Source organism: Euprymna scolopes, chromosome 27 (genome assembly GCF_053919585.1).
Source record: "Euprymna scolopes isolate OS-2025 chromosome 27, ASM5391958v1, whole genome shotgun sequence".
NCBI classification, from domain to species: domain Eukaryota; kingdom Metazoa; phylum Mollusca; class Cephalopoda; order Sepiida; family Sepiolidae; genus Euprymna; species Euprymna scolopes.
This window is the reverse complement of record NC_136508.1, coordinates 90,938,862-90,966,109: the sequence shown is the minus strand read 5'-3', so window position 1 is coordinate 90,966,109 and position 27,248 is coordinate 90,938,862. Positions and strand designations below refer to the sequence as shown.

At 32.1% G+C, this 27,248-nt stretch overlaps 1 protein-coding gene across 3 annotated transcripts in view; it reads right to left on the bottom strand.

Annotated features, from left to right (window-relative positions):
* LOC145248974 (uncharacterized) overlaps positions 1 to 27,248 on the bottom strand; it is a 53,998-nt gene that overhangs the window by 20,438 nt on the left and 6,312 nt on the right. Inside the window, exons 1-5 of one of the 3 annotated variants that reach the window (XM_080110789.1) lie at positions 24,398 to 25,324; positions 13,481 to 13,615; positions 10,248 to 10,354; positions 8,921 to 9,080; positions 2,265 to 2,351 (exon numbers count right to left, since the gene is read on the bottom strand). In XM_080110789.1, coding sequence (XP_079966915.1) covers positions 2,265 to 2,351; positions 8,921 to 9,080; positions 10,248 to 10,354; positions 13,481 to 13,601 — 475 coding nt within the window. In that variant the 5' untranslated portion in view covers positions 13,602 to 13,615; positions 24,398 to 25,324. Of the gene's footprint in view, positions 1 to 2,264; positions 2,352 to 8,920; positions 9,081 to 10,247; positions 10,355 to 13,480; positions 13,620 to 24,397; positions 25,325 to 27,248 lie in introns of those variants that run through there. The other 2 variants (XM_080110788.1, XM_080110787.1) reach the window with 2 other exon arrangements.

Below are 27,248 nucleotides of genomic sequence, written 5' to 3'. Positions count from 1 at the left end.
TTCAACGCAATTTTCTTACAAATAAATTTACTTTACTCGGTTGACAACCATAAGAGCATTTTGCAACGGCGATTTATCCACCGCCTTCATTTTTTTTATAATTTATTTTCCATTTTTAATACACCTTTCTTTAAAAACATTCATACATTTTCTTCTACACTACCAACATAAATAGATTACCCCGAAAATGTTTTTTTTAATTTTCGTTACAAATGAATAATCAATGCGACAATAAAACGTATTGTTTTATTATGTATGTTTTCAGTGTCCCAACTGTTTGTTTTTTTTGCGTTTAAATTAAAAGATATATAAAAATTTAACTTTAAGTATTATGGTATCTGTTCAGTGCACATTTACCTATAAGTATGGCAAACCACTTATAATTCAATGGCTGTAAGTTTGTTTGTTTTTTTCAAAAATTATAAGCAGGACGACTCATAGTTTTGTAATTTAAGTATACTTTCATAGAAATGTTTCCATTATGTCACAAAAAACTATTTTCTTTACATCACAAGTGTCACGCTCATACACTAATTCCATAGCTAATATAACATACTGACCCAACGGGTCACGGGTAGTCTAGTAAAGTACTAAATCTTTTAGTACTAGAAGTGCTAAACGCACTATTATGAATTAAAACGTATGATAAATACTATAAAAAACTAAAAAGTCCAAAAAGGTAGTATAAAATACTAAAAGGCACTAAATCTATCCATATATATTAAAGGCAAAATGTGTGTGTTTTGTGTGTGTGTGTGTTGTGTGTGTGTGTGTGTGTGTGTGTGTGTGTGTGTGTGTGTGTGTGTGTGTGTGTGTGTGTGTGTGTGTGTGTGTGTTTCGCAAAGACTTTCGACAGAGGCGACGGATTTTCACCAGATAATATCATTTTGAAGCTCGAACCTTCGGACGACAAATATCGAAAAATTGGCTAAAAACATTTATTCCTTTACCCTCAACGGGGCACTTTTCTACAGGGAGGGTTAGCGTTCCTTCATTACAATCTAGGCAAATACGCATGCGCAAAAGACGCTGGTTTTTGAATTAGTTTAAATATTATAAAAAGCGACCTAGATGCGGTCATGACACAATTTTAAAAGTGGCAGCTTTGTTATCTTTAGATTGCAGGTTCGATCTCAGGTATCAGATAATTTATTTTTCGATTTTTAAACTTTTATTACTGAAAAAGGGTTATTTATGCGATTTTTCGCCTTCGCTATTTTTTGGTTTTTTGATTAAGAAGTTTTAACATCGTTCGTTTTGCATCACATTCATTTTTTTTTTAGTTTTTTTCCCCCGCCACGTTCGCGTTTTTTTGTTTTTGTTTTTCCAATTTTAAGAAATTTTAACATCGTTCGTTTGCATTACGTTAGTTTTTTGGGGTTTTCTTTTTGCTGTTTTTCCGATTTTTAAAGAAGTTTTAACATTGATTTTTTATATATAATATTTAAACACGCTTATTCTTTATGTTCCATTGCGTTTTGATTTACCCCTCCCCCAACACACACCTCTAAACACCTAGGCAACGCCGGGTACCCCCGATAGATAAAATATAAAGACGTCACGTTTTTTTAAACCTATTTTTCTCCGCCAGTCTGCTACCACGTTTTTTTAACACCTCTGCCTACTGTTGTTTTGATCCCCCCCCCGGCTATTTTTTTTTGGGGGGGGTCCTTACTACACCACTTACACACACCCAGACACCCCTGCTATAGTTGTCTTGACGCCCTCCCCTTATGGATCCTTACTACACCACCGAAAAACCCAGGCAACACCGAACACCCCCACTAGTCTACTTATAAAGTACAAAAGGCATTACCATGAACTAAAAGGTATCATGGTCCTGGATATGACCTAAAACTATATCCGATGGTGAGGCCCCACCTTGCGGGCCTTGGGGAGTGTGGAGCCACCCTTTAATTGCCATTGCTCCAGGTCCACTCTGACCCGGAGTGGTAGTACCTGTTAGGGTCCCAACTATGGGTGAAATAGAATCCGACTTAAAAAAACAAATATACTCCATTACAAATCGTTCCTCAAAATAACTAGATTCGGCATTAAATAACCTGAAAAAGGTTGATATGCCGTAAAACAAAAACAACCAACCAACCTAAAAGGTATAATAAAGTATTAAAAGTCCTATAAATACTATAAGATAGTAAACATTTTTGTGCAAGAGAAAAGAATATAAACGTTACTTTCAGTCATTTATAAAACCTTTTGAAATAGAATTTTTAAAGAAATTCAGAGTCAGAGCCAATTCTTACCAATTTTGAAGAGATAAGTAATCACGGCGGTGCCAACACACATGAGGCCAATGACCACTTGGAATCCTCCTATCGCATAATACTCAACTGAAAAAAAGAAGAAACAGCTGTTTATTCAAACAAAAAGGTGTGATACTACAAAAATGATGGCATGACATTCTTGTGACATTGTTGTGACATAGGTGTGACATTGTTGTGACATAGGTGTGACATAGGTGGAGATCTTGTGGTTAGAGTTATACCCAGGTATAAAATTTCAAAATAAAAAAGAAATGAAATTGTTGTGACATAGTTGGCGATGTTGTGGTTAAGGTTAAGGCATATAATTTAAAAAAAAGAAAAGAAATTGTTGTAACGTGGCTCGTAACATAACGTTCAGGCCATCTTTGCTTGGGCCCTACGTACCGTTCATAACTTTATGTGCATATGTATATATATTAATATTTTTTACTCATGTCCAAGTAACCTACATCTAAAATTTCAAGTGTTTAGATCCAAAATTGGCGGAGGAGTTTGGTAGAGTCTGCAAAAGTCAACTCTTTCAACTTTGACCTCTTGAAAATCAAATTTGCGCGCAAACACTGATTAAAAAGCTTCCTGCATGTCTGAATACCCTTTATGTAAATTTTCAAAATTGGCTGAATAGTTTGCTAGAGACCGCAAAGTTAAAATCTTTTGAACTTTGACTACTTGTCAGCCAGATTTTCAGCCAAAAACCGATTAAAAAGCTTGCCCTATGTCTGAATACACTTTATGTAAAATTTTAAATGTTTAGACGAAAAATTGGTTGAGTAATTTGGTAGAGATCACAGAGGTCACATTTTTTAAAACTTTGACCCTAATTTTGAATCCTAAACATTTATTGTTTTGGGCTCAAATCAAATTAAAAAGTTTGAGCCAAGTACAAGTAATCTACATCTAAAATTTCAAGTGTTTAGACCTAAAATTGGCAGAGGAGTTTGGTAGAGTTTTCAAGGGTCAAATCATTGAACTTTGACCCATTTACAGCCAAATTTCTGACCGAAAGCCTCTTAAAAAGATTTTCCCAAATCTCAATACCCCTTATGTCAACTCTCGAGTCTGTAGACTGAAAATTGACAAAGTAGTTTGGAAGAGAAATGTACACACACGGACACACACAGAGACATTTTCACTTTTATAGATATATAGATAAATATACGTGTCCGTATCTGTGTATCGTCTAGTGCTATAAAATGTTCTAATAAATGTGTGTACACAGAGTGTATATATGTTTGTATATACGTGTCACGGTCATCTATATGACGTGTATATATGTGTTCGTTTATGACCGTCTAACATTGTGATCTTCTAATCTGGTTTTTCTATTGTTCATTGTATTGATGCGTGTGCAACACTTACAACATTCGTGATATATTAACAGATGCAGTTTAACAACAGAAATGCAGCATTTACAATAGCAAATAACTCCCTGCGGTTTTACATCGACTAATGGAGAAACATACCTAGACCATTCTTGGTCTTTATTTGATGGGTCCTCAGAAAAGCTGCAATTAAAGATTCGTACAACTCAAAGTCTCGGTGGTACTTACAACAACTTCATTCCAGATGTTTGCCCCAGTGGAAAGTCGCAAATCTAGTCCCAGACTCTTACATTCGACACCTTCCCTTACTGTGAACCATTACCGTGGACAGTCTTTCTCCCCATGGCCACCGACTCGGTCTACTCTGTCTGACTCTCAACTCTTTCCTGTTAGTATTACATAATTATCTTTTAGTACTTTTTAGTATTTTATAGTATTTATAGGATATTAAGGACTTTGTGATATCATTTAGTTCATAATAATACATTTTGTAGTTTATAAGCATTTTATAGTATTTATAGGATATTAAGGACTTTATGATATCATTTAGTTCATAATAATACATTTTGTAGTTTATAAGTATTTTATAGTATTTATAGGATATTAAGGATTTTATGATATCATTTAGTTCATAATAATACATTTTGTAGTTTATAAGTATTTTATAGTATTTATAGGATATTAAGGATTTTATGATATCATTTAGTTCATAATAATACATTTTGTAGTCTATAAGCATTTTATAGTATTTATAGGATATTAAGGACTTTATGATACCATTTAGTTTATAATAATACATTTTGTAGTTTATAAGTATTTTATAGTATTTATAGGATATTAAGGGCTTTATGATACAATTTAGTTCATAATAATACATTTTGTAGTTTATAAGTATTTATAGTATTTATAGGATATTAAGGACTTTATGATACCATTTAGTTCATAATAATATATTTTGTAGTTTATAAGTATTTTATAGTATTTATACGATATTAAGGGCTTTATGATACCATTTAGTTTATAATAATATATTTTGTAGTTTATAAGTATTTATAAGATATTAAGGACTTTATGATACCATTTAGTTCATAATAATATATTTTGTAGTTTATAAGTAGATTAAATTGCTATTAGTATTTATTTAAATAATCTTTTAGTACATTTTAATGTTTTGTAGTATGTATAGGATATTTGGGACATTATGATACATGTAAGTTTATGATAGTACATTTGGTAGTTTGAAAGTAGATAATAAAGTATTTTATAATATTTGTAGGATATTTAGTACTTTATGATACCTATTAGTTCATATTCGTGCCATTAGTTTAAAAGTAGATTTGGTTCCTATTAGTATTTTTAACAATCGTTTAATACTTTTTAGTATTTTTTAGCTTTTAAAGAACATTTAATATTTATTATACCTTTTAGTTTATAATAGTACCTTTGGTTGTTTATAAACAGATTTAGTGCCTATTAGTATTTTATAATAATCTTTAAGTTCTTTCTTGTATTTGATAGTATTTATATGGTATTTAGTAATTTTTGATACCTTTTAGTCCATACTAGTACTTTTCGTAGTTTTAAAGTAAAGTTATTTTAATAAACTTTTAGTATTTAGTATTTTATAGTATTTAGAAGATATTTAGTACTTTATGATACCTTTAAGTTTATAATAGTACTTTTGGTAGATTATAAATAGATTTAGTGCCTATTAGTATTTTTAAATAAACTTTTTAGTATTTTATATTATTTATAGGAAATTAAGTACTTTAAGATACTTTTAAGTTCATTATAGTAGCTTTGGTAGTTTAAAAATAGATTTAGTATTTATTAGTATTTTGTAATAGTTTTTTGTATTTTTTAGTATTTTAAATATAAATCAATTAGTATTTTATAGTATTTATATGACATTCAGTATTCATGATACCTTTTAATTCCAAATAGTACCATTGATTATTTATAAGTAGATTAAGTGCCTGTTAGTAATTTATAATTTTCTTTTATATAACATTTGGTACGTTATATACCTTTTAGTCTATAATAGTACCTTTGGTAGTTTAAAAGTAAATTTATAAATCATTTTGTACTTTATAATACTTTTATTTCGAAATAGCACTTTTGGAAATTTATGAGTAGATTTAGTGCCTATTAATATTTCATAATAATCTTTTAGTACATTTTGTTATTTTAAGGACATTTACTCTTTATGATTGATATCTTTTAGTTAAAATATTACCCTTCGTAAGTTATCAGTAGAATTAATGCCTATTAATACTTTTAGTATTTTATTATTTATAGGACATGTAGTACTTTATGATACTTTTTATTTCATATTAGTACCTTTTCTGGTTTAAAAGTAGATTTAGTTCCTTTTAGTATTTTATAATAATAATGTTTTAGTACTTTTTAGTATTTTATAGAATTTGTAGGGCATTTATACTCTGTGATATCTTGTAGTTCACAATGGTACCTTTCGTATTTTGTAAGTAGATTTAATGCCTATTAGTATTTTATCTTTTAGTACTTTTTCGGTTTTTACAGTATTTATCAGACATTTTTATATAATTTGATACTTTTAGTTCATAATAGTACGGTTGAGAATTTAAAAGACGATTTAGTGCCTATTATTATTTTATAATAATCTTTTTGTAGATTTTATTATTTTATAGTATTTATAGGATAGTTACAACGTTATGATACCTTTTAGTTCATAATCGTACTTTTGGTAAGTTAAAAGTAGATTTTGTGCCTACTAGTATTTTATAATAATCTTTTTGTACTTTTTAGTATTTTATAGTATTTATAGTCCATTTTAATACTTTATGATACCTTTATGATACCTGATTAATGTGAAGGCTTAAAACTTAACTAATATTGTATGGGCAAAAATGGCAGAGAAAAATAAAGGGACATAATTTTGAAAGTCAGTTTATCATAATGTTTTGTAGGTTTTCGACTATTTTTTGATTGTATTTTTGAAAGATTAAGCCCTAGAGTTAATTTTCAAAAGGAAAAAAATATTTGTGCACATAAAAAGAAAGTTATAACGAAACATGTTTTCACAGCAGCATTCGGAAGCTGACAAATTCAGCTAAATTTTGAATTTACATGAATCCATTGTAAAAATCCTTTGAAAGATAAATATTAGTTTTCTCGGTCTATTGCAAAGATAATTAGTAAAGTCCTAAGATGTTGAATTAAATTAAAAAAAAACACCTTGTTTGTACAAAAATAGCCTAATTAGCCCCACAAAGCGGGAGATTCTGGCTTTGCAAAATAACAACCAACGAAAAATCTCCCAAATGTGGATTATACAGAAGCCCGGTATGTAAGAAAGTCCAAAGATTGTTTGAAAATGACGTCAGGTAGTTAAAAGGAGGAAGGAGGTGCTGGTTTTCTTTTTTCCTCCAGTCGTGCATCCACATATTCTTATCGTGAAATTAATATAATTTTTACCTTTTTAATTTAATTATTTTTCTATTCTTCCTGCTTTTAAGTTAAAGTTTTATTTTTACTTTTCAAGATTATAGAAAAATTATATTACTCTGAAAGTTTCATTCAAGCAAAGAAAATATTAGAATCTTACATATAAAAATGATGTAAAACATGTAATCTAAAAAAAAAAGTAGAAACATTTTTTGCAATTATAATTTTTTGTGTGAAAATATATTAAATAAACAATGCTTGATTCAATGATAATATTGATAGTTCGAGAAATTAATTTTTCTTCATGTTATATCAAACTTATCGGACTTTAAGGGCTTTTTCGTAATGTTCCTGAAAAATTAATTTTTCTTTTTTAATTGTTACAAATTACGATGCTTTGTTTTAATTCATTTTTGGTTTTTTTTTACTATTGAAAACCATAACTTTAGTAACAAATAATACATTTTCACTTGTGCATTTAAGTTGACGTGCTATTTTTAAATAGTATTTTCAAGTTAAATTCAAGTTTCACAATATTTTATTTTATTGGTCCCCCGACAATTGGAGGGTGGACCTGTAAATACACCCTTGTCCGTTCGCCCGTTTGTCTGTCCGCACTTTTCTCAATAACTACGTCTGGAATTTTTTGAAATTTTGCGCAAACATTAAACATGATATGAGTAAAAAGTAGCAGAATGGATTTTCCGGGAAAACTCTAGTTGCTCCCCTTCTAGGGGTGCGTTTCAGGTTAAAATGGCTAAAATTAACACGTTTGTGCTTATTGAAAAAAAATTGATGCTTTGGATTTTTATCAAACTTTCTGAAAAGTTGTAGCTAACTGGTTTCTATATAATTTGGTTTGTCTATACTTCGCGATAACTCTTGGGTGTGCCACAGGGCCGCTTTTAGGGCTAATAAAAACACTCCATTTTTGGGGACTATTTTACCATATTTATCCAAAATTTTCTGTGTATGTCTATTTAGCAGTTTTGCATGGTGCTAAACTCAAATTTAAATATGTTAAGGCCTTGAGGACTTTTAATGCAAATGATGGACTTAGTCATTTTTTTCTTTTTTCTGCATGTTGTAGAACTCAAATTTACATATGTTAAGGCCTAAAACTGCACCGTTTGTTCATTTTCACCAGGATTTGACGTCCCCTGGGGACTTTGGAGGCTAAATGGGGGCAGGGGACAAATGCTGAACTTAGTCATTTTTTTATGCCTCGTTCATTGCGCACTCACGGGGGACCATGCATGTTTCACTTGTTATTAATTAATTGTTAGGTAGAAGTACACAATAGTTACAAACACTCTCCCTTTCCCATGTTAAGAATGGCTTTCACAATAATAATGATATTATTTCAGCACGGTAACTGTAAGTAGTAATTCTCTAAAAGACAGAAAGTCTGCTCCGTCTGCTGTCGATATGCGGGGGGGGTCTACAAGAAGAAGAAGAAGAAGAAGAAGAAGAAGAAGAAGAAGAAGAAGAAGAAGAAGAAGAAGGAAGAGGAGAGGAAAGAAGAAAAAGAAGTAGTAGTAGTAGTAGTAGTAGTAGTAGTTGGTTTTATTTAGAAAAAAGCAAGACTAACCGCAAGAATTCCCGAGACTTCAGAGAGATAAAAAACCAAACTCAGACAAATAAGCGGTTGTGCTTTTGCTCAAAGCAGAAAACCGGTGGTAGAAAAGAAAAGTCCCCTTCAAAAGAGAGTTCCGAAACGTGAGGCTGAAGGACCCAGCAGTTTTCAGTAACATAAGTGCATAAATAAAAAAAAATTAATATTTGGTCTATTTTAGGTCAGAAAGCAAGTATCTATAGACTGCCCGATCATGTTACACAAGGAAATGAATGAACAAAGTAATTAGTTGACAAGAAAGTACAACATACTGTGGCAGGAAATGACTTCTTTGAGTTCATAACTATGATTTTTAACTGTAACGTTGCAGGTTAGTATACTATCATAAGCCATATTTTTTAAATCCACATGGTAATGGGCTGCATGGCCATGTCCGCAGTGGTTATACTCTGTTTTTGGATCCATTGGCTTCTAAAACACAAAAAACAAAAATGAAAAATACCATTTTAGAAAACATCTAAATAACTGAAATAATAACAAACGAAATATAATAACAATAAATAAAAAGTTTCTTTTGTGATAATATGAACGCCCTATAAAGTGTTAGAAAATCATTTTAAAAAAGAGGAAAACTATACCAAAAATACTCCAATCTATGCCTTCCACCCTTTAAACTCCCCCTAAAACACTCTACTAGCTACAACCACTATAAACAATTTCCCCTATTGTCTACCTGTGCCTAAATCTAAACGCAGATTCCATGAACAAAGCTTCTTTTCTAGAACTGCCCGCCTGGTAGTTTGTTCATTGCAAATTTGCGGATTAATAGAAATTAGACGCCAACATATCATATATACCCTAGAAGTTTCCTTGGAAACTACTGAGCCGATCTGGCTGAAATTTTGTATGAACCTTTGTTAACTAAGCATCAACATGGCATCCGTTTGATGCAGATTAAAAAAGATTGTTAAAATGAGCGCAAGTTTGATCATATTCAACCATCCATTTGACATAAAACATTAATTCTAAGCTAACAACCTATAACTTTTGCCCATTTTTTACGGGCTAAAAGTCTAAAAGTTTGTCTGTCTGTCCATTCCTTCTTTTCTCGGAAACTACTGAAGCGATTTGTCTGAAATTTTGTATGGAAATTTGTTATGATGAGGCGCTGCAAACTAGAATCAAAATCACGTAATTGCTATTGATCAAAATTGGAATTGGGATTCTAGGCATAAGGTTTAGTGGGATCATTTCTTGATTTCTTTCTTCGTGAGGAGAAATAAAAGCAGTGCAAAACTGTTCTGGTTTTAATTTAATTTTAGTTAATCTGGGATGCTCATGTACATGGACAGTATAAGGAGACTTTGATGGTTTGGTCACGTTTAAAGAATGGCTGAGAGGGTTTGTGTCAGTAGATCCAGTGCACAGGGGAAAGCCAAGCGATACATAATAGAAAATGATAAAAATTGGAATTGAGAGAAAGAGGGATAAATAAATACCTGGACAGAAATAGATTAGATTAAATGTTAATCAATGAAAGCCATGTATAGCGGGCGTGTTGTTGTTGTTGTTGGTGGTGGTGGTAGTGGTAGTGGTGGCGATTTTGTCCTTTAAACTAAAGAAAGTCGGTGTACTTACCCCGTCATTGAAGCATTCAATATTGTATTCGATTGCCGTACAAGGTGTTGCAATTTTGTAAACGCACGATGCAAATTTTTCAATCTTCAATTTAGTTATTGACTCAGCTGAAATTATATATTGAATCAAATAATAATAAAAAGTAAAGAATATATATATATATATATATATATATATATATATATATATGATTTTCAGAATGTAAGAGATTGTATATAATAAATTCCACAGCCAAACAACGTCGAAGCCCACAAGAGCCATGACAGTCAAAGAACCGGAAGTCCAAGACTTGAGTTTCGCCCTGTGGAATTTATCATATATATATATATATATATATATATATATATATATATATATATATATATATATATATGCATATATATATATAAATATATATATATGCATATATATATACAGAAAGGGAAAGAGAATAAAAAAGAAAACACACAAACACACACACACACACACACATATATATATATATATATATATATATATATATATATATATATAACGGGGCATATATAAGCCTGACGAATCCTATAGTTGGATGAAACGCAGAATATTCAGTGTAGCTTAATCGCCATATATATTTTATAAATTACTATATATATATATATATATATATATATATATATATATATATATATATATATATATATAAACGGGGCGTATATATATTAGTATCTTTATGATTGTTATTTATTATTTCATTGCCATTTTTATTACCGCTTTTTTTATCATTATTATTATTACTAAATTTGTTACTATTAATACTAAGATTGTTATGATTATTAGTGGTTTTACTTTTGTTATTATTATTATTATTATTATTATTATTATTATAACTACTACGCATGATCATTGACATTTTCATTATTATTATCATTATTAGTAGTATTAGTATTATTAGTATTATTATTATTCACGGCTATTGTGAGGGATACCAAAAAACAAAAGATGTTGGTTTACATTACATTTAAACTGTTGCATATGCCATACAACGCTATATTATATTTCTCTTAGTCTGCTGTCTGTCCGTTCTACTTTTTCTCAAAAACTACTGGGCCGATCTGGCTGTAATTTTGTATGGAATTTTCTTATGATAATGTGCAATGAACTAAGTGTCATGGTATCTGGTTGATGCAGAGTTAGGATTAATAGTTATTAGGCACCACAACATCACATTTACGTTCAAGGTTTTATTAAAAACTACTAAGTTGATTTAACTGAAATTTTTTATGAATATTTGTTATGATAGGGTGCAGTGAACTAAGTATTATGGTATCCATTCGATTCACAGTTAGGAATTAATACGGATTAGTATTTAAAACAAGACTGAGCACAAATTAATTATTAGGGATTAATATTTAATGCAAAAAATTAATAAACATTTAACCATATTCAGCCATCAATTTAGCTTAAAGCAATCATTTTAAGTTAACAGATTATAACTTTTGTGTGTTTTTGATTGCTTAAGAAATCTAATAACTATATAGAATTTGTTGTTTATAGAAGGGGCTTAGTTTCCTTTTTTTAGACGATTTTTTGTTAGATATTATCATAGGAGGTAGTCTTACAATTTATTTGAAGATTGGCTGCTATAAGACGTCTATCAAGCCTGAGTAGGGCAACTGATCTGCTTATCATAGATTTCCCACAGGTTGTCTTGTATTCTCCTAGCTACCAATGTAGTTAGAGATTGCTCAACCTTTGAGTCACTATTCATCACGCAATCACTCTTTTAGTGGGCGGTGAAAATTGTCATACCAACTTCATTACCTGTGGCCATCTTTGTTTTGTTCGAATGTGTCGTCTTGCAGTCAGATCAATTGTAAAAATGCTCAACACAGTTTTAATTGAAAAAAATGCTTAACACAGTTTTAATTGTAAAAGCTGCTCAACACAGTTTTAATTCTAAAAAAATGCTCAACACAGTTTTAATTCTAAAAAATGCTTAACACCGTTTTAATTGTAAAAAATGCTCAACACAATTTTAATTGTAAAAATTGCTCAACATAGTTTTAATTCTAAAAAAATGCTCAACACAGTTTTGATTATAAAAAATGCTTAACATAGGTTTAATTCCAAAAAAAGCTCAACACAGTTTTAATTGTAAAAAATGCGCAACACAGTTTTAATTGTAAAAAAATGCTCAACACAGTTTTAATTGTAAAAAAATGCTCAACAAAGTTTAAATTGTAAAAAAATGCTGAACACAGTTTTAATTCTAAAATAATGCTCAACACAGTTTTAATTATAAAAAATTAAATTTACAGTTTTAATTGTAAAAAATGCTCAACACAGTTTTATGGTTCAATTCTTTTGTTGCCCCGACGATCCGAACATAACACACAGCATTAATATAACATTTATGTAACTGTATCAAACAATCCTCCTCCCATCTTAAAGTATGGAGGGTTGTTTTTTGCCAGCATCCATAGTATACGTTTGGTTAGATTGAAATCTGCCTGAAAAAAAAAGAATCAGCACCTGCTTTAACAAAGAAGAGGGGTGACATTCTATCAAATCACGTGATGGTGGTCAAGAGGTGAACGGCACAGACTGACGACCTGGGTGTTTCAAGTTCGAATCTGATTCGTTTCACAAAATCACTTTCATTTCAGATGTTGGCAACCTTCAGGTACTGAATGTCTTTCTAGAAAGAATTCTGACGAGTAAAATATCGGGGAAACCAATGTCAACAATAATCACCTGTTTCATTGTATGTGATGATGATGCCGTTGATGATGATGATGATTATGATAAAGAAATGTTTAATTTTAATCGCATTAATCGCTTTCAGTATTCGATTAGGATAAATATTTATTTTTTCTTAAGAGAAAGGTGATGGAGTTTTTACTCTCTCATTAATATATACTATGGCTACCGCCCATTACATCAAGTAATTTTATGTCTAATAAAGATGCTATACTATGGCAATTCTTGTTATTAATTCATCACAATTTATTAGGCACTAGTAGAATTCAACACATTGTGGCCCGTCTGAAAATATATTGTTGGTTGGAAATAATAATAATTTGTTTTGAAAGAAAGATAACATTTGTAGTATGAGTGCAAGTGCTAAAGAAACGGTTATGTTCTTTTTTAACTGTTAAACTCGGAAATTTGCACAGATCCATGGCATAACAGATAAAATACTAGGTAAATAGTAGAGACGGAAGATTAAAAATTATGTACATTTTTAGAATAAATAAGGAAATTATACATACCACTTTGCAGAATCGATTCGTCTCCCCGAAAAGCTTCACAAGTCACTAAAAGCGCAGTCTGGTGTATATGGATGACGTTGTAATAGAGTAAAGGTACAAGGCAACGGCTGGTGGAAACCATGGTGTGGGGAATTACTTTCTTAAAATATAAGAAAACAAACAAAAAATATATTTATTATCAGTTATTATTAAGTTTAAGCCGTCGCCACTTTTTTTATGCAATGAAACTTGCGTATATATTACTGTTTCCTTTCCTTTTTATTATTATTAGCAAATCACCCGGCATTGCCCGGTTGTAAAATGCCCATAAATATTAAATTTTAATTCGTGCAGAATTCTTATTTATTAAAAACAGAAAAATTCATTGAGTATATAGGTTTAGAGTTGTCCTCACACACACACACACAAACACACACATACATACACATACAAAAACACAAACACACACACATAAACACACACACACACACAAACACACACATACACATACACGCACACACACACACATTCTCACTTTTATATGTAGATAGATTTTTAGTACATGTAAATAAGAAGAATATTGGATAAGAAAAATGAGATTAGAATCGAACCCTGTAGGCAAAGTTAAGAAATGGAATGTTAGAAATTAAGTCTATTGTTAATTCTTTCAGAAACCAGAATATTAAATATGTCAGTAAAAGAATGAACAATGCAAATTAAATTATATTGTTTAAAATTAGTTAGATTAGAATTGAGGATCCTTTTGTTTGTCAAAAGTGTGTTGGACAAACATGTAAAGCCACATGAAATTGGTCACGTTTGAAAAACACACTTCTGACGTCATAAACAAAGGACATTTCTCCATATTATAGTTTCTTATTTTAGTCAGAGATCAAGTCAGTCACCAAGCCTTCTCAGATTGTATTCAATTAAAAATTTCTAAGTCCAAACAAGAGGGGATGTAGGTATAGATAGGTGACAATCCTATAGACCAAGCCTTCTCAGATTGTATTCAATTGAAAAATTTCTAAGTCCAAACAAGAGGGGATGTAGGTATAGATAGGTGAGAATCCTATAGACCAAGCCTTCTCAGATTGTATTCAATTGAAAAATTCTAAGTCCAAACAAGAGGGGATGTAGGTATAAATAGGTGACAATCCTATAGACCAACCCTTCTCAGATTGTATTCAATTGAAAAATTTCTTAGTCCAAACAAGAGGGGATGTAGGTATAGATAGGTGACAATCCTATAGACCAACCCTTCTCAGATTGTATTCAATTGAAAAATTTCTAAGTCCAAACAAGAGGGGATGTAGGTATAGATAGGTGAGAATCCTATAGACCAAGCCTTCTCAGATTGTATTCAATTGAAAAATTCTAAGTCCAAACAAGAGGGGATGTAGGTATAGATAGGTGAGAATCCTATAGACCAAGCCTTCTCAGATTGTATTCAATTGAAAAATTTCTAAGTCCAAACAAGAGGGGATGTAAGTATAGATAGGTGAGAATCCTATAGACCAAGCCTTCTCAGATTCTATTCAATTGAAAATTTCTAAGTCCAAACAAGAGGTGATGTAGGTATAGATAGGTAAGAATCCTATAGACCAAGCCTTCTCAGATTGTATTCAATTAAAAAATTTCTAAGTCCAAACAAGAGGGGATGTAGGTATAGATAGGTGACAATCCTATAGACCAACCCTTCTCAGATTGTATTCAATTGAAAAATTCTAAGTCCAAACAAGAGGGGATGTAGGTATAGATAGGTGAGAATCCTATAGACCAAGCCTTCTCAGATTGTATTCAATTGAAAAATTTCTTAGTCCAAACAAGAGGGGATGTAAGTATAGATAGGTGAGAATCCTATAGACCAAGCCTTCTCAGATTCTATTCAATTGAAAATTTCTAAGTCCAAACAAGAGGTGATGTAGGTATAGATAGGTAAGAATCCTATAGACCAAGCCTTCTCAGATTGTATTCAATTGAAAAATTCTAAGTCCAAACAAGAGGGGATGTAGGTATAGATAGGTGACAATCCTATAGACCAAGCCTTCTCAGATTGTATTCAATTGAAAAATTTCTAAGTCCAAACAAGAGGGGATGTAGGTATAGATAGGTGAGAATCCTATAGACCAAGCATTCTCAGATTGTATTCAATTGAAAAATTTCTAAGTCCAAACAAGAGGGGATGTAGGTATAGATAGGTGAGAATCCTATAGACCAAGCCTTCTCAACGTGTATTCAATTGAAAAATTCTAAGTCCAAACAAGAGGGGATGTAGGTATAGATCGGTGAGAATCCTATAGACCAAGCCTTCTCAACGTGTATTCAATTGAAAAATTCTAAGTCCAAACAAGAGGGGATGTAGGTATAGATAGGTGACAATCCTATAGACCAAGCCTTCTCAGATTCTATTCAATTGAAAAATTTCTAAGTCCAAACAAGAGCGGATGTAAGTATAGATAGGTGAGAATCCTATAGACCAAGCCTTCTCAGATTCTATTCAATTGAAAATTTCTAAGTCCAAACAAGAGGTGATGTAGGTATAGATAGGTAAGAATCCTATAGACCAACCCTTCTCAGATTGTATTCAATTGAAAAATTCTAAGTCCAAACAAGAGGGGATGTAGGTATAGATAGGTGACAATCCTATAGACCAAGCATTCTCAGATTGTATTCAATTAAAAAATTTCTAAGTCCAAACAAGAGGGGATGTAGGTATAGATAGGTGACAATCCTATAGACCAAGCCTTCTCAGATTGTATTCAATTGAAAAATTTCCAAGTCCAAACAAGAGGGGATGTAGGTATAGATAGGTGAGAATCCTATAGACCAAGCCTTCTCAACGTGTATTCAATTGAAAAATTCGAAGTCCAAACAAGAGGGGATGTAGGTATAGATAGGTGACAATCCTATAAGACAAAGCCTTCTCAGATTTTATTCAATTGAAAAATTTCTAAGTCCAAACAAGAGGGGATGTAGGTATAGATAAGTGAGAATCCTATAGACCAAGCCTTCTCAGATTCTATTCAATTGAAAAATTCTAAGTCCAAACAAGAGGTGAGAATCCTATAGACCAAGCCTTCTCAGATTGTATTCAATTGAAAAATTTCTTAGTCCAAACAAGAGGGGATGTAAGTATAGATAGGTGAGAATCCTATAGACCAAGCCTTCTCAGATTCTATTCAATTGAAAATTTCTAAGTCCAAACAAGAGGTGATGTAGGTATAGATAGGTAAGAATCCTATAGACCAAGCCTTCTCAGATTGTATTCAATTGAAAAATTCTAAGTCCAAACAAGAGGGGATGTAGGTATAGATAGGTGACAATCCTATAGACCAAGCCTTCTCAGATTGTATTCAATTGAAAAATTTCTAAGTCAAAACAAGAGGTGATGTAGGTATAGATAGGTGAGAATCCTATAGACCAAGCATTCTCAGATTGTATTCAATTGAAAAATTTCTAAGTCCAAACAAGAGGGGATGTAGGTATAGATAGGTGAGAATCCTATAGACCAAGCCTTCTCAACGTGTATTCAATTGAAAAATTCTAAGTCCAAACAAGAGGGGATGTAGGTATAGATCGGTGAGAATCCTATAGACCAAGCCTTCTCAACGTGTATTTAATTGAAAAATTCTAAGTCCAAACAAGAGGGGATGTAGGTATAGATAGGTGACAATCCTATAGACCAAGCCTTCTCAGATTCTATTCAATTGAAAAATTCTAAGTCCAAACAAGAGGGGATGTAGGTATAGATAGGTGAGAATCCTATAGACCAAGCCTTCTCAACGTGTATTCAATTGAAAAATTCTAAGTCCAAACAAGAGGGGATGTAGGTATAGATAGGTGAGAATCCTATAGACCAAGCCTTCTCAACGTGTATTCAATTGAAAAATTCGAAGTCCAAACAAGAGGGGATGTAGGTATAGATAGGTGACAATCCTATAGACCAAGCCTTCTCAGATTGTATTCAATTGAAAAATTTCTAAGTCCAAACAAGAGGGGATGTAGGTATAGATAGGTGAGAATCCTATAGACCAAGCCTTCTCAACGTGTATTTTATTGAAAAATTCGAAGTCCAAACAAGAGGGGATGTAGGTATAGATAGGTGAGAATCCTATAGACCAAGCCTTCTCAACGTGTATTCAATTGAAAAATTCTAAGTCCAAACAAGAGGGGATGTAGGTATAGATAGGTGAGAATCCTATAGACCAAGCCTTCTCAACGTGTATTCAATTGAAAAATTCGAAGTCCAAACAAGAGGGGATGTAGGTATAGATAGGTGAGAATCCTATAGACCAAGCCTTCTCAGATTCTATTCAATTTAAAATTTCTAAGTCCAAACAAGAGGGGATGTAGGTATAGATAGGTGAGAATCCTATAGACCAAGCCTTCTCAGATTGTATTCAATTGAAAAATTTCCAAGTCCAAACAAGAGGTGATGTACGTATAGATAGGTAAGAATCCTATAGACCAAGCCTTCTCAGATTGTATTCAATTGAAAAATTCTAAGTCCAAACAAGAGGGGATGTAGGTATAGATAGGTGACAATCCTATAGACCAAGCCTTCTCAGATTGTATTCAATTGAAAAATTTCTAAGTCCAAACAAGAGGTGATGTAGGTATAGATAGGTGAGAATCCTATAGACCAAGCATTCTCAGATTGTATTCAATTGAAAAATTTCTAAGTCCAAACAAGAGGGGATGTAGGTATAGATAGGTGAGAATCCTATAGACCAAGCCTTCTCAACGTGTATTCAATTGAAAAATTCTAAGTCCAAACAAGAGGGGATGTAGGTATAGATCGGTGAGAATCCTATAGACCAAGCCTTCTCAACGTGTATTTAATTGAAAAATTCTAAGTCCAAACAAGAGGGGATGTAGGTATAGATAGGTGACAATCCTATAGACCAAGCCTTCTCAGATTCTATTCAATTGAAAAATTCGAAGTCCAAACAAGAGGGGATGTAGGTATAGATAGGTTAGAATCCTATAGACCAAGCCTTCTCAACGTGTATTCAATTGAAAAATTCTAAGTCCAAACAAGAGGGGATGTAGGTATAGATAGGTGAGAATCCTATAGACCAAGCCTTCTCAACGTGTATTCAATTGAAAAATTCGAAGTCCAAACAAGAGGGGATGTAGGTATAGATAGGTGACAATCCTATAGACCAAGCCTTCTCAGATTGTATTCAATTGAAAAATTTCTAAGTCCAAACAAGAGGTGATGTAGGTATAGATAGGTGAGAATCCTATAGACCAAGCATTCTCAGATTGTATTCAATTGAAAAATTTCTAAGTCCAAACAAGAGGGGATGTAGGTATAGATAGGTGAGAATCCTATAGACCAAGCCTTCTCAACGTGTATTCAATTGAAAAATTCTAAGTCCAAACAAGAGGGGATGTAGGTATAGATCGGTGAGAATCCTATAGACCAAGCCTTCTCAACGTGTATTTAATTGAAAAATTCTAAGTCCAAACAAGAGGGGATGTAGGTATAGATAGGTGACAATCCTATAGACCAAGCCTTCTCAGATTCTATTCAATTGAAAAATTCGAAGTCCAAACAAGAGGGGATGTAGGTATAGATAGGTGAGAATCCTATAGACCAAGCCTTCTCAACGTGTATTCAATTGAAAAATTCTAAGTCCAAACAAGAGGGGATGTAGGTATAGATAGGTGAGAATCCTATAGACCAAGCCTTCTCAACGTGTATTCAATTGAAAAATTCGAAGTCCAAACAAGAGGGGATGTAGGTATAGATAGGTGACAATCCTATAGACCAAGCCTTCTCAGATTGTATTCAATTGAAAAATTTCTAAGTGTAAACAAGAGGGGATGTAGGTATAGATAGGTGACAATCCTATAGACCAAGCCTTCTCAACGTGTATTTAATTGAAAAATTCGAAGTCCAAACAAGAGGGGATGTAGGTATAGATAGGTGAGAATCCTATAGACCAAGCCTTCTCAACGTGTATTCAATTGAAAAATTCGAAGTCCAAACAAGAGGGGATGTAGGTATAGATAGGTGAGAATCCTATAGACCAAGCCTTCTCAGATTCTATTCAATTTAAAATTTCTAAGTCCAAACAAGAGGGGATGTAGGTATAGATAGGTGAGAATCCTATAGATCAAGCCTTCTCAGATTGTATTCAATTGAAAAATTCTAAGTCCAAACAAGAGGTGAGAATCCTATAGACCAAGCCTTCTCAGATTGTATTCAATTGAAAAATTTCTTAGTCCAAACAAGAGGGGATGTAAGTATATATAGGTGAGAATCCTATAGACCAAGCCTTCTCAGATTCTATTCAATTGAAAATTTCTAAGTCCAAACAAGAGGTGATGTAGGTATAGATAGGTAAGAATCCTATAGACCAAGCCTTCTCAGATTGTATTCAATTGAAAATTCTAAGTCCAAACAAGAGGGGATGTAGGTATAGATAGGTGAGAATCCTATAGACCAAGCCTTCTCAGATTGTATTCAATTGAAAAATTCTAAGTCCAAACAAGAGGTGAGAATCCTATAGACCAAGCCTTCTCAGATTGTATTCAATTGAAAAATTTCTTAGTCCAAACAAGAGGGGATGTAAGTATATATAGGTGAGAATCCTATAGACCAAGCCTTCTCAGATTCTATTCAATTGAAAAATTTCTAAGTCCAAACAAGAGGTGATGTAGGTATAGATAGGTGAGTATCCTATAGACCAAGCATTCTCAGATTGTATTCAATTGAAAAATTTCTAAGTCCAAACAAGAGGGGATGTAGGTATAGATAGGTGAGAATCCTATAGACCAAGCCTTCTCAACGTGTATTCAATTGAAAAATTCTAAGTCCAAACAAGAGGGGATGTAGGTATAGATCGGTGAGAATCCTATAGACCAAGCCTTCTCAACGTGTATTTAATTGAAAAATTCTAAGTCCAAACAAGAGGGGATGTAGGTATAGATAGGTGACAATCCTATAGACCAAGCCTTCTCAGATTGTATTCAATTGAAAAATTTCTAAGTCCAAACAAGAGGGGATGTAGGTATAGATAGGTGACAATCCTATAGACCAACCCTTCTCAGATTGTATTCAATTGAAAAATTTCTAAGTCCAAACAAGAGGGGATGTAGGTATAGATAGGTGAGAATCCTATAGACCAAGCCTTCTCAGATTGTATTCAATTGAAAAATTCTAAGTCCAAACAAGAGGGGATGTAGGTATAGATAGGTGAGAATCCTATAGACCAACCCTTCTCAGATTGTATTCAATTGAAAAATTTCTAAGTCCAAACAAGAGGGGATGTAAGTATAGATAGGTGAGAATCCTATAGACCAAGCCTTCTCAGATTCTATTCAATTGAAAATTTCTAAGTCCAAACATGAGGTGATGTAGGTATAGATAGGTAAGAATCCTATAGACCAAGCCTTCTCAGATTGTATTCAATTGAAAAATTCTAAGTCCAAACAAGAGGGGATGTAGGTATAGATAGGTGACAATCCTACAGACCAAGCCTTCTCAACGTGTATTCAATTGAAAAATTTCTAAGTCCAAACAATGGGGGATGTAGGTATAGATAGGTGAGAATCCTATAGTCAAAGCCTTCTAAGATTGTATTCAATTGAAAAATTCTAAGTCCAAACAAGAGGGGATGTAGGTATAGATAGGTAAGAATCCTATAGACCAAGCATTCTAAACGTGTATTCAATTGAAAAATTCTAAGTCCAAACAAGAGGGGATGTAGGTATAGATCGGTGAGAATCCTATAGACAAAGCCTTCTCAACGTGTATTCAATTGAAAAATTCGAAGACAAACAAGAGGGGATGTAGGTATAGATAGGTGAGAATCCTATAGACCAAGCATTCTCAGATTCTATTCAATTGAAAAATTTCTAAGTCCAAACAAGAGGGGATGTAGGTATAGATAGGTGAGAATCCTATAGACCAAGCCTTCTCAACGTGTATTCAATTGAAAAATTCTAAGTCCAAACAAGAGGGGATGTAGGTATAGATAGGTGAGAATCCTATAGACCAAGCCTTCTCAACGTGTATTCAATTGAAAAATTCTAAGTCCAAACAAGAGGGGACGTAGGTATAGATAGGTGACAATCCTATAGACCAAGCCTTCTCAGATTCTATTCAATTGAAAATTTCTTAGTCCAAACAAGAGGGGATGTAGGTATAGATAGGTGACAATCCTATAGACCAAGCCTTCTCAACGTGTATTCAATTGAAGAATGCCAAGTCCGAACAAGAGGGGATGTAGGTATAGATAGGTGAGAATCCTATAGACCAAGCCTTCTCAACGTGTATTCAATTGAAAAGTTCTAAGTCCAAACAAGAGGGGATGTAGGTATAGATAGGTTACAATCCTATAGACCAAGCCTTCTCAGATTCTATTCAATTGAAAATTTCTTAGTCCAAACAAGAGGGGATGTAGGTATAGATAGGTGAGAATCCTATAGACCAAGCCTTCTCAACGTGTATTCAATTGAAAAATTCTAAGTCCAAACAAGAGGGGATGTAGGTATAGATAGGTGAGAATCCTATAGACCAAGCCTTCTCAACGTGTATTCAATTGAAAAATTCGAAGTCCAAACAAGAGGGGATGTAGGTATAGATAGGTGACAATCCTATAGACCAAGCCTTCTCAGATTGTATTCAATTGAAAAATTTCTAAGTCCAAACAAGAGGGGATGTAGGTATAGATAGGTGACAATCCTATAGACCAAGCCTTCTCAACGTGTATTCAATTGAAAAATTCCAAGTCCGAACAAGAGGGGATGTAGGTATAGATAGGTGAGAATCCTATAGACCAAGCATTCTCAACGTGTATTCAATTGAAAAATTCTAAGTCCAAACAAGAGGGGATGTAGGTATAGATAGGTGAGAATCCTATAGACCAAGCATTCTCAGATTCTATTCAATTGAAAAATTTCTAAGTCCAAACAAGAGGGGATGTAGGTATAGATAGGTGAGAATCCTATAGACCAAGCCTTCTCAACGTGTATTCAATTGAAAAATTCTAAGTCCAAACAAGAGGGGATGTAGGTATAGATCGGTGAGAATCCTATAGACCAAGCCTTCTCAACGTGTATTCAATTGAAAAATTCTAAGTCCAAACAAGAGGGGATGTAGGTATAGATAGGTGACAATCCTATAGACCAAGCCTTCTCAGATTCTATTCAATTGAAAATTTCTAAGTCCAAACAAGAGGGGATGTAGATATAGATAGGTGAGAATCCTATAGACCAAGCCTTCTCAACGTGTATTCAATTGAAAAATTCTAAGTCCAAACAAGAGGGGATGTAGGTATAGATAGGTGAGAATCCTATAGACCAAGCCTTCTCAACGTGTATTCAATTGAAAAATTCTAAGTCCAAACAAGAGGGGATGTAGGTATAGATAGGTGACAATCCTATAGACCAAGCCTTCTCAGATTGTATTCAATTGAAAAATTTCTAAGTCCAAACAAGAGGGGATGTAGGTATAGATAGGTGACAATCCTATAGACCAAGCCTTCTCAACGTGTATTCAATTGAAAAATTCCAAGTCCGAACAAGAGGGGATGTAGGTATAGATAGGTGAGAATCCTATAGACCAAGCATTCTCAACGTGTATTCAATTGAAAAATTCTAAGTCCAAACAAGAGGGGATGTAGGTATAGATAGGTAAGAATCCTATAGACCAAGCATTCTCAACGTGTATTCAATTGAAAAATTCTAAGTCCAAACAAGAGGGGATGTAGGTATAGATAGGTGAGAATCCTATAGACCAAGCCTTCTCAGATTGTATTCAATTGAAAAATTCTAAGTCCAAACAAGAGGGGATGTAGGTATAGATAGGTGAGAATCCTATAGACCATTCCTTCTCAACGTGTATTCAATTGAAAAAATTCTAAGTCCAAACAAGAGGGGATGTAGGTATAGATAGGTTACAATCCTATAGACCAAGCCTTCTCAGATTGTATTCAATTGAAAAATTTCTAAGTCCAAACAAGAGGGGATGTAGGTATAGATAGGTGACAATCCTATAGACCAACCCTTCTCACATTGTATTCAATTGAAAAAATTCTAAGTCCAAACAAGAGGGGATGTAGGTATAGATAGGTGACAATCCTATAGACCAAGCCTTCTCAGATTGTATTCAATTGAAAAATTCTAAGTCCAAACAAGAGGGGATGTAGGTATAGATAGGTGAGAATCCTATAGACCATGCCTTCTCAACGTGTATTCAATCGAAAAATTTCTAAGTCCAAACAAGAGGGGATGTAGGTATATGTAGATGAGAATCTTACAGAACAAGGCAAGTCAACGTGTATTCAATTGAAAATTTCTAAGTCCAAACAGGGGTGGACGTAGGTATAGGTAAATGAGGAGCTACTAGACCAACACATGTCAAGTAGTATTCAATTGAAATTTATAAGTTCAAAACAGTGTAAGTAAGTGTCTGGAAGTGCCCGATCGACGCCTACTGCCATGTTGGGTGCATGTAGGCGTAGCAAAATGCCTTCTAATCTGCTACGCACATCGGGACTTAGTTTTTTTTCTGTCCTTTCTCTGCACCGTGTAGGTTGGCGTCTGGATGTGCCTCATCGACGCCTACTGTTACCTGGGATAGCAAGACGGGGAATAGGGATAAAGAATAAGAAAAGGGAGATAGACAGATCTAGATAAATACAGAGGTATAAAGAGAGGCAGGCAAGGGAGATACATTTCATGATTCAACTTATATGCTAATAAGAAATAGTTGGTGTATCAGGAACACAAGCATTGTTTTTACTGGTTAATTTTACATCAGAATACACTTGTAGATTTTATGTAGCTTTTTTTCTATAGGGAACATGCAAATAGCACACATAACATCTAGACATATAAATATATACATAAAACAATTATAGTTATGAGATATATCTGAACTAATCCAAAAAGACAATAATGATGAATATCATCACTTACCTTGGAAAATTATCCAGGCTGTATGCCTACTCACATTCCATCAAACACCAGGAAATCATGAGCCATTGCTTGGTTGATTTTTTTTATTTTTTTTATTTTTATTTTTTTCATACACATTTGTAATTGTGTCTTGCTTTATCAAGTATTTTTGTAGTTAATCTGTGGTGTTGGGAGAGGTGTTAACATGAATCAATTTTGCTTAACATTTTTGATTATGTATATTTTTTCAGTTTACAGAGTCATTGCAGTACCAAGTCTGACACTGTAATTGCTTGAAAAGTATTGCATTGGGAAGGATTCTTTTTTCTTTCTTTTTTTTTTTTTTGAGGTGTGCAGGAATTTCAGTAGGGGAAGTTTCTACTGATTTCAGATTCCAAGACAGCAAAGTTGTATTTTATTGTTTGTGCATTCTTTTATCAAGTTTTTACAGATGTTTTTGTGTTATGAAAGTGAAAATGAATGAGTTGCAAAGACATTTACATTTTTGAATTCTTTTTTTAATTCTTCATCTTTTTTGTTTTAATGTCCCAAGAGTGAACCAAGACGGATGAGTCTTATTCAGCAAAGTGGAAAAAAACAGGTTACCTTTGGTTGTCCTCAATGGATTTGTCCATAGTATAATGTGTCCAAGTTATTGCCCTAATAAAGTGAGAACCATACCCCAAAACTAATGCAGAACTCTACTTACGTATTGCACAGCTACAAGAGTTAACTCGTCTAGGATAAGTGCCATATAAGTTTGCAGAAGTCACTATATAGCTCTATTTATTAACTCATATGAACTTAAATTGCTGAACATGTCTCAAAAATTTTCTACAGAGGTCTACTTAGAAATGAGCACTCTCAAAGACAATTTATCTAACATAATTTTGAAATATGTTTTATAAAGTTACCATAGAGCTCTCAAATATATTAGGCACTTAAATAAGAAACTTGTTTTAAATACTTGTCATATATATATATATATATATATATATATATATATATATATATATATATATATATTAAACACTTACAGTATATCTATACTTACATATTGACATTTAGGTTTTCAAAACATACTGCAGAGCTCTTCATGTTTTCTGAATTTTATTCTTTCGTCTACTAATGTATTGAGCACTCTTAAGTATATTCGTGTAGCTGAATTGCCATACATGTTTTTTGAAAGTCTATATTTAGCTCTACTAATGTATTGAACTCTGTCAAAATAAATTTATGCAGTTGAAATGCCATATCTGTTTCTCAAATGTTTTATTTAGCTCTACTAATATATTGAGCACTCTGGAAGTAGATTTGTCTAAAATAATTGCCAAAATGTTTCCAACTCTTACTACAAAGCTCTATAAATGAATTGAGCACTCTTAAAGTAAAATCGTCTTGTATAATTAAACAAAGCAATTTTTAAATTTACTACACAGCTATATAAAACTATGGAGCACATGCAAGAATCATTGGTAAATATATAAATCACATAATTATTAGAAGTTATTTTTTTAATTGAAATACATATATATATATATATATATATATAATCTATATATATATATATATTCAAGGGAGACAATTTGTATATAGATCACATAATTATTAGAAGTTTTTTTTATTGAAATAAATAAACATATATATATATATATATATATATATATATATTCAAGGGAGACAATTTGATATAGATCATATAATAATTAGAAGTTATTTTTATTAATTGAAATATATATATATATATATATATATATATATTTATTTATTTCAATTCAATCAATGAGACATAGAGCAATAAAGTCATGTTATTTAGATTTTTACTTAATAATAACACTTTAAAATAGTGCTCAAAACTAGACAGAGCTGATATTATAAAACGTTTATTTTATTACAGGATAAGTAAACATTAAGATTAAACTAGAGTTATATAAGAGTGCTCAATTAGACATAGAGCAATAAAGACATTTTATTTAGATTTGTACTTAATAATTACACTTTAAATAGTATTAAAAACTAGACAGAGCTAATATTATAAAACATTTATTTTATTACAGGATAAGAAAACATTAAGATTTAACCAGAGTTATATAAGAGTGCTCAATAAGACATAGAGCAATAAAGACATTTTATTTAGATTTTTATTTAATAATTACACTTTAAATAGTGCTAAAAAAAGGGAGACAATTTGTATATAGATCATATAATTATCAGAAGTTATTTTTTTTATTGAAATAAGTAAATATATGTGTATATATATATATATATATATATATGCAAGGGAGAACATTTGTATATAGATCAGATAATTATTAGAATTTCTTTTTTTACTGAAATATATATATATATATATATATATATATATATATATATATATATTCAATTTTTATTTATGTAATTTTATTACAGGATAAATAAATATATAGAATTTACCAGAGTCATATAAGAGTGCTCAATGAGTCCTAGAGCAATAAAGACAATTCATTTAGGTTTGTACTTAATAAATACACTTTAAATAGTGTTCAAAACTAGACACAGCTGATATTATAAAACGTTTATTTTATTACAGGAAAAATAAACATTAAGATTTAACTAGAGTTATATAAGAGTGCTCAATTAGACGTAGAGCAATAAAGACATTTTATTTAGATTTGTACTTAATAAATACACTTTAAATAGTGTTCAAAACTAGACAGAGCTGATATTATAAAACGTTTATTTTATTACAGGATAAGTAAACATTAAGATTAAACTAGAGTTAAACAGGGGTGCTCAATTAGACATAGAGCAATAAAGACATTTTATTTAGATTTGTACTTAATAATTACACTTTATATAGTGCTAAGAAAAAGGGAGACAATTTGTATATAGA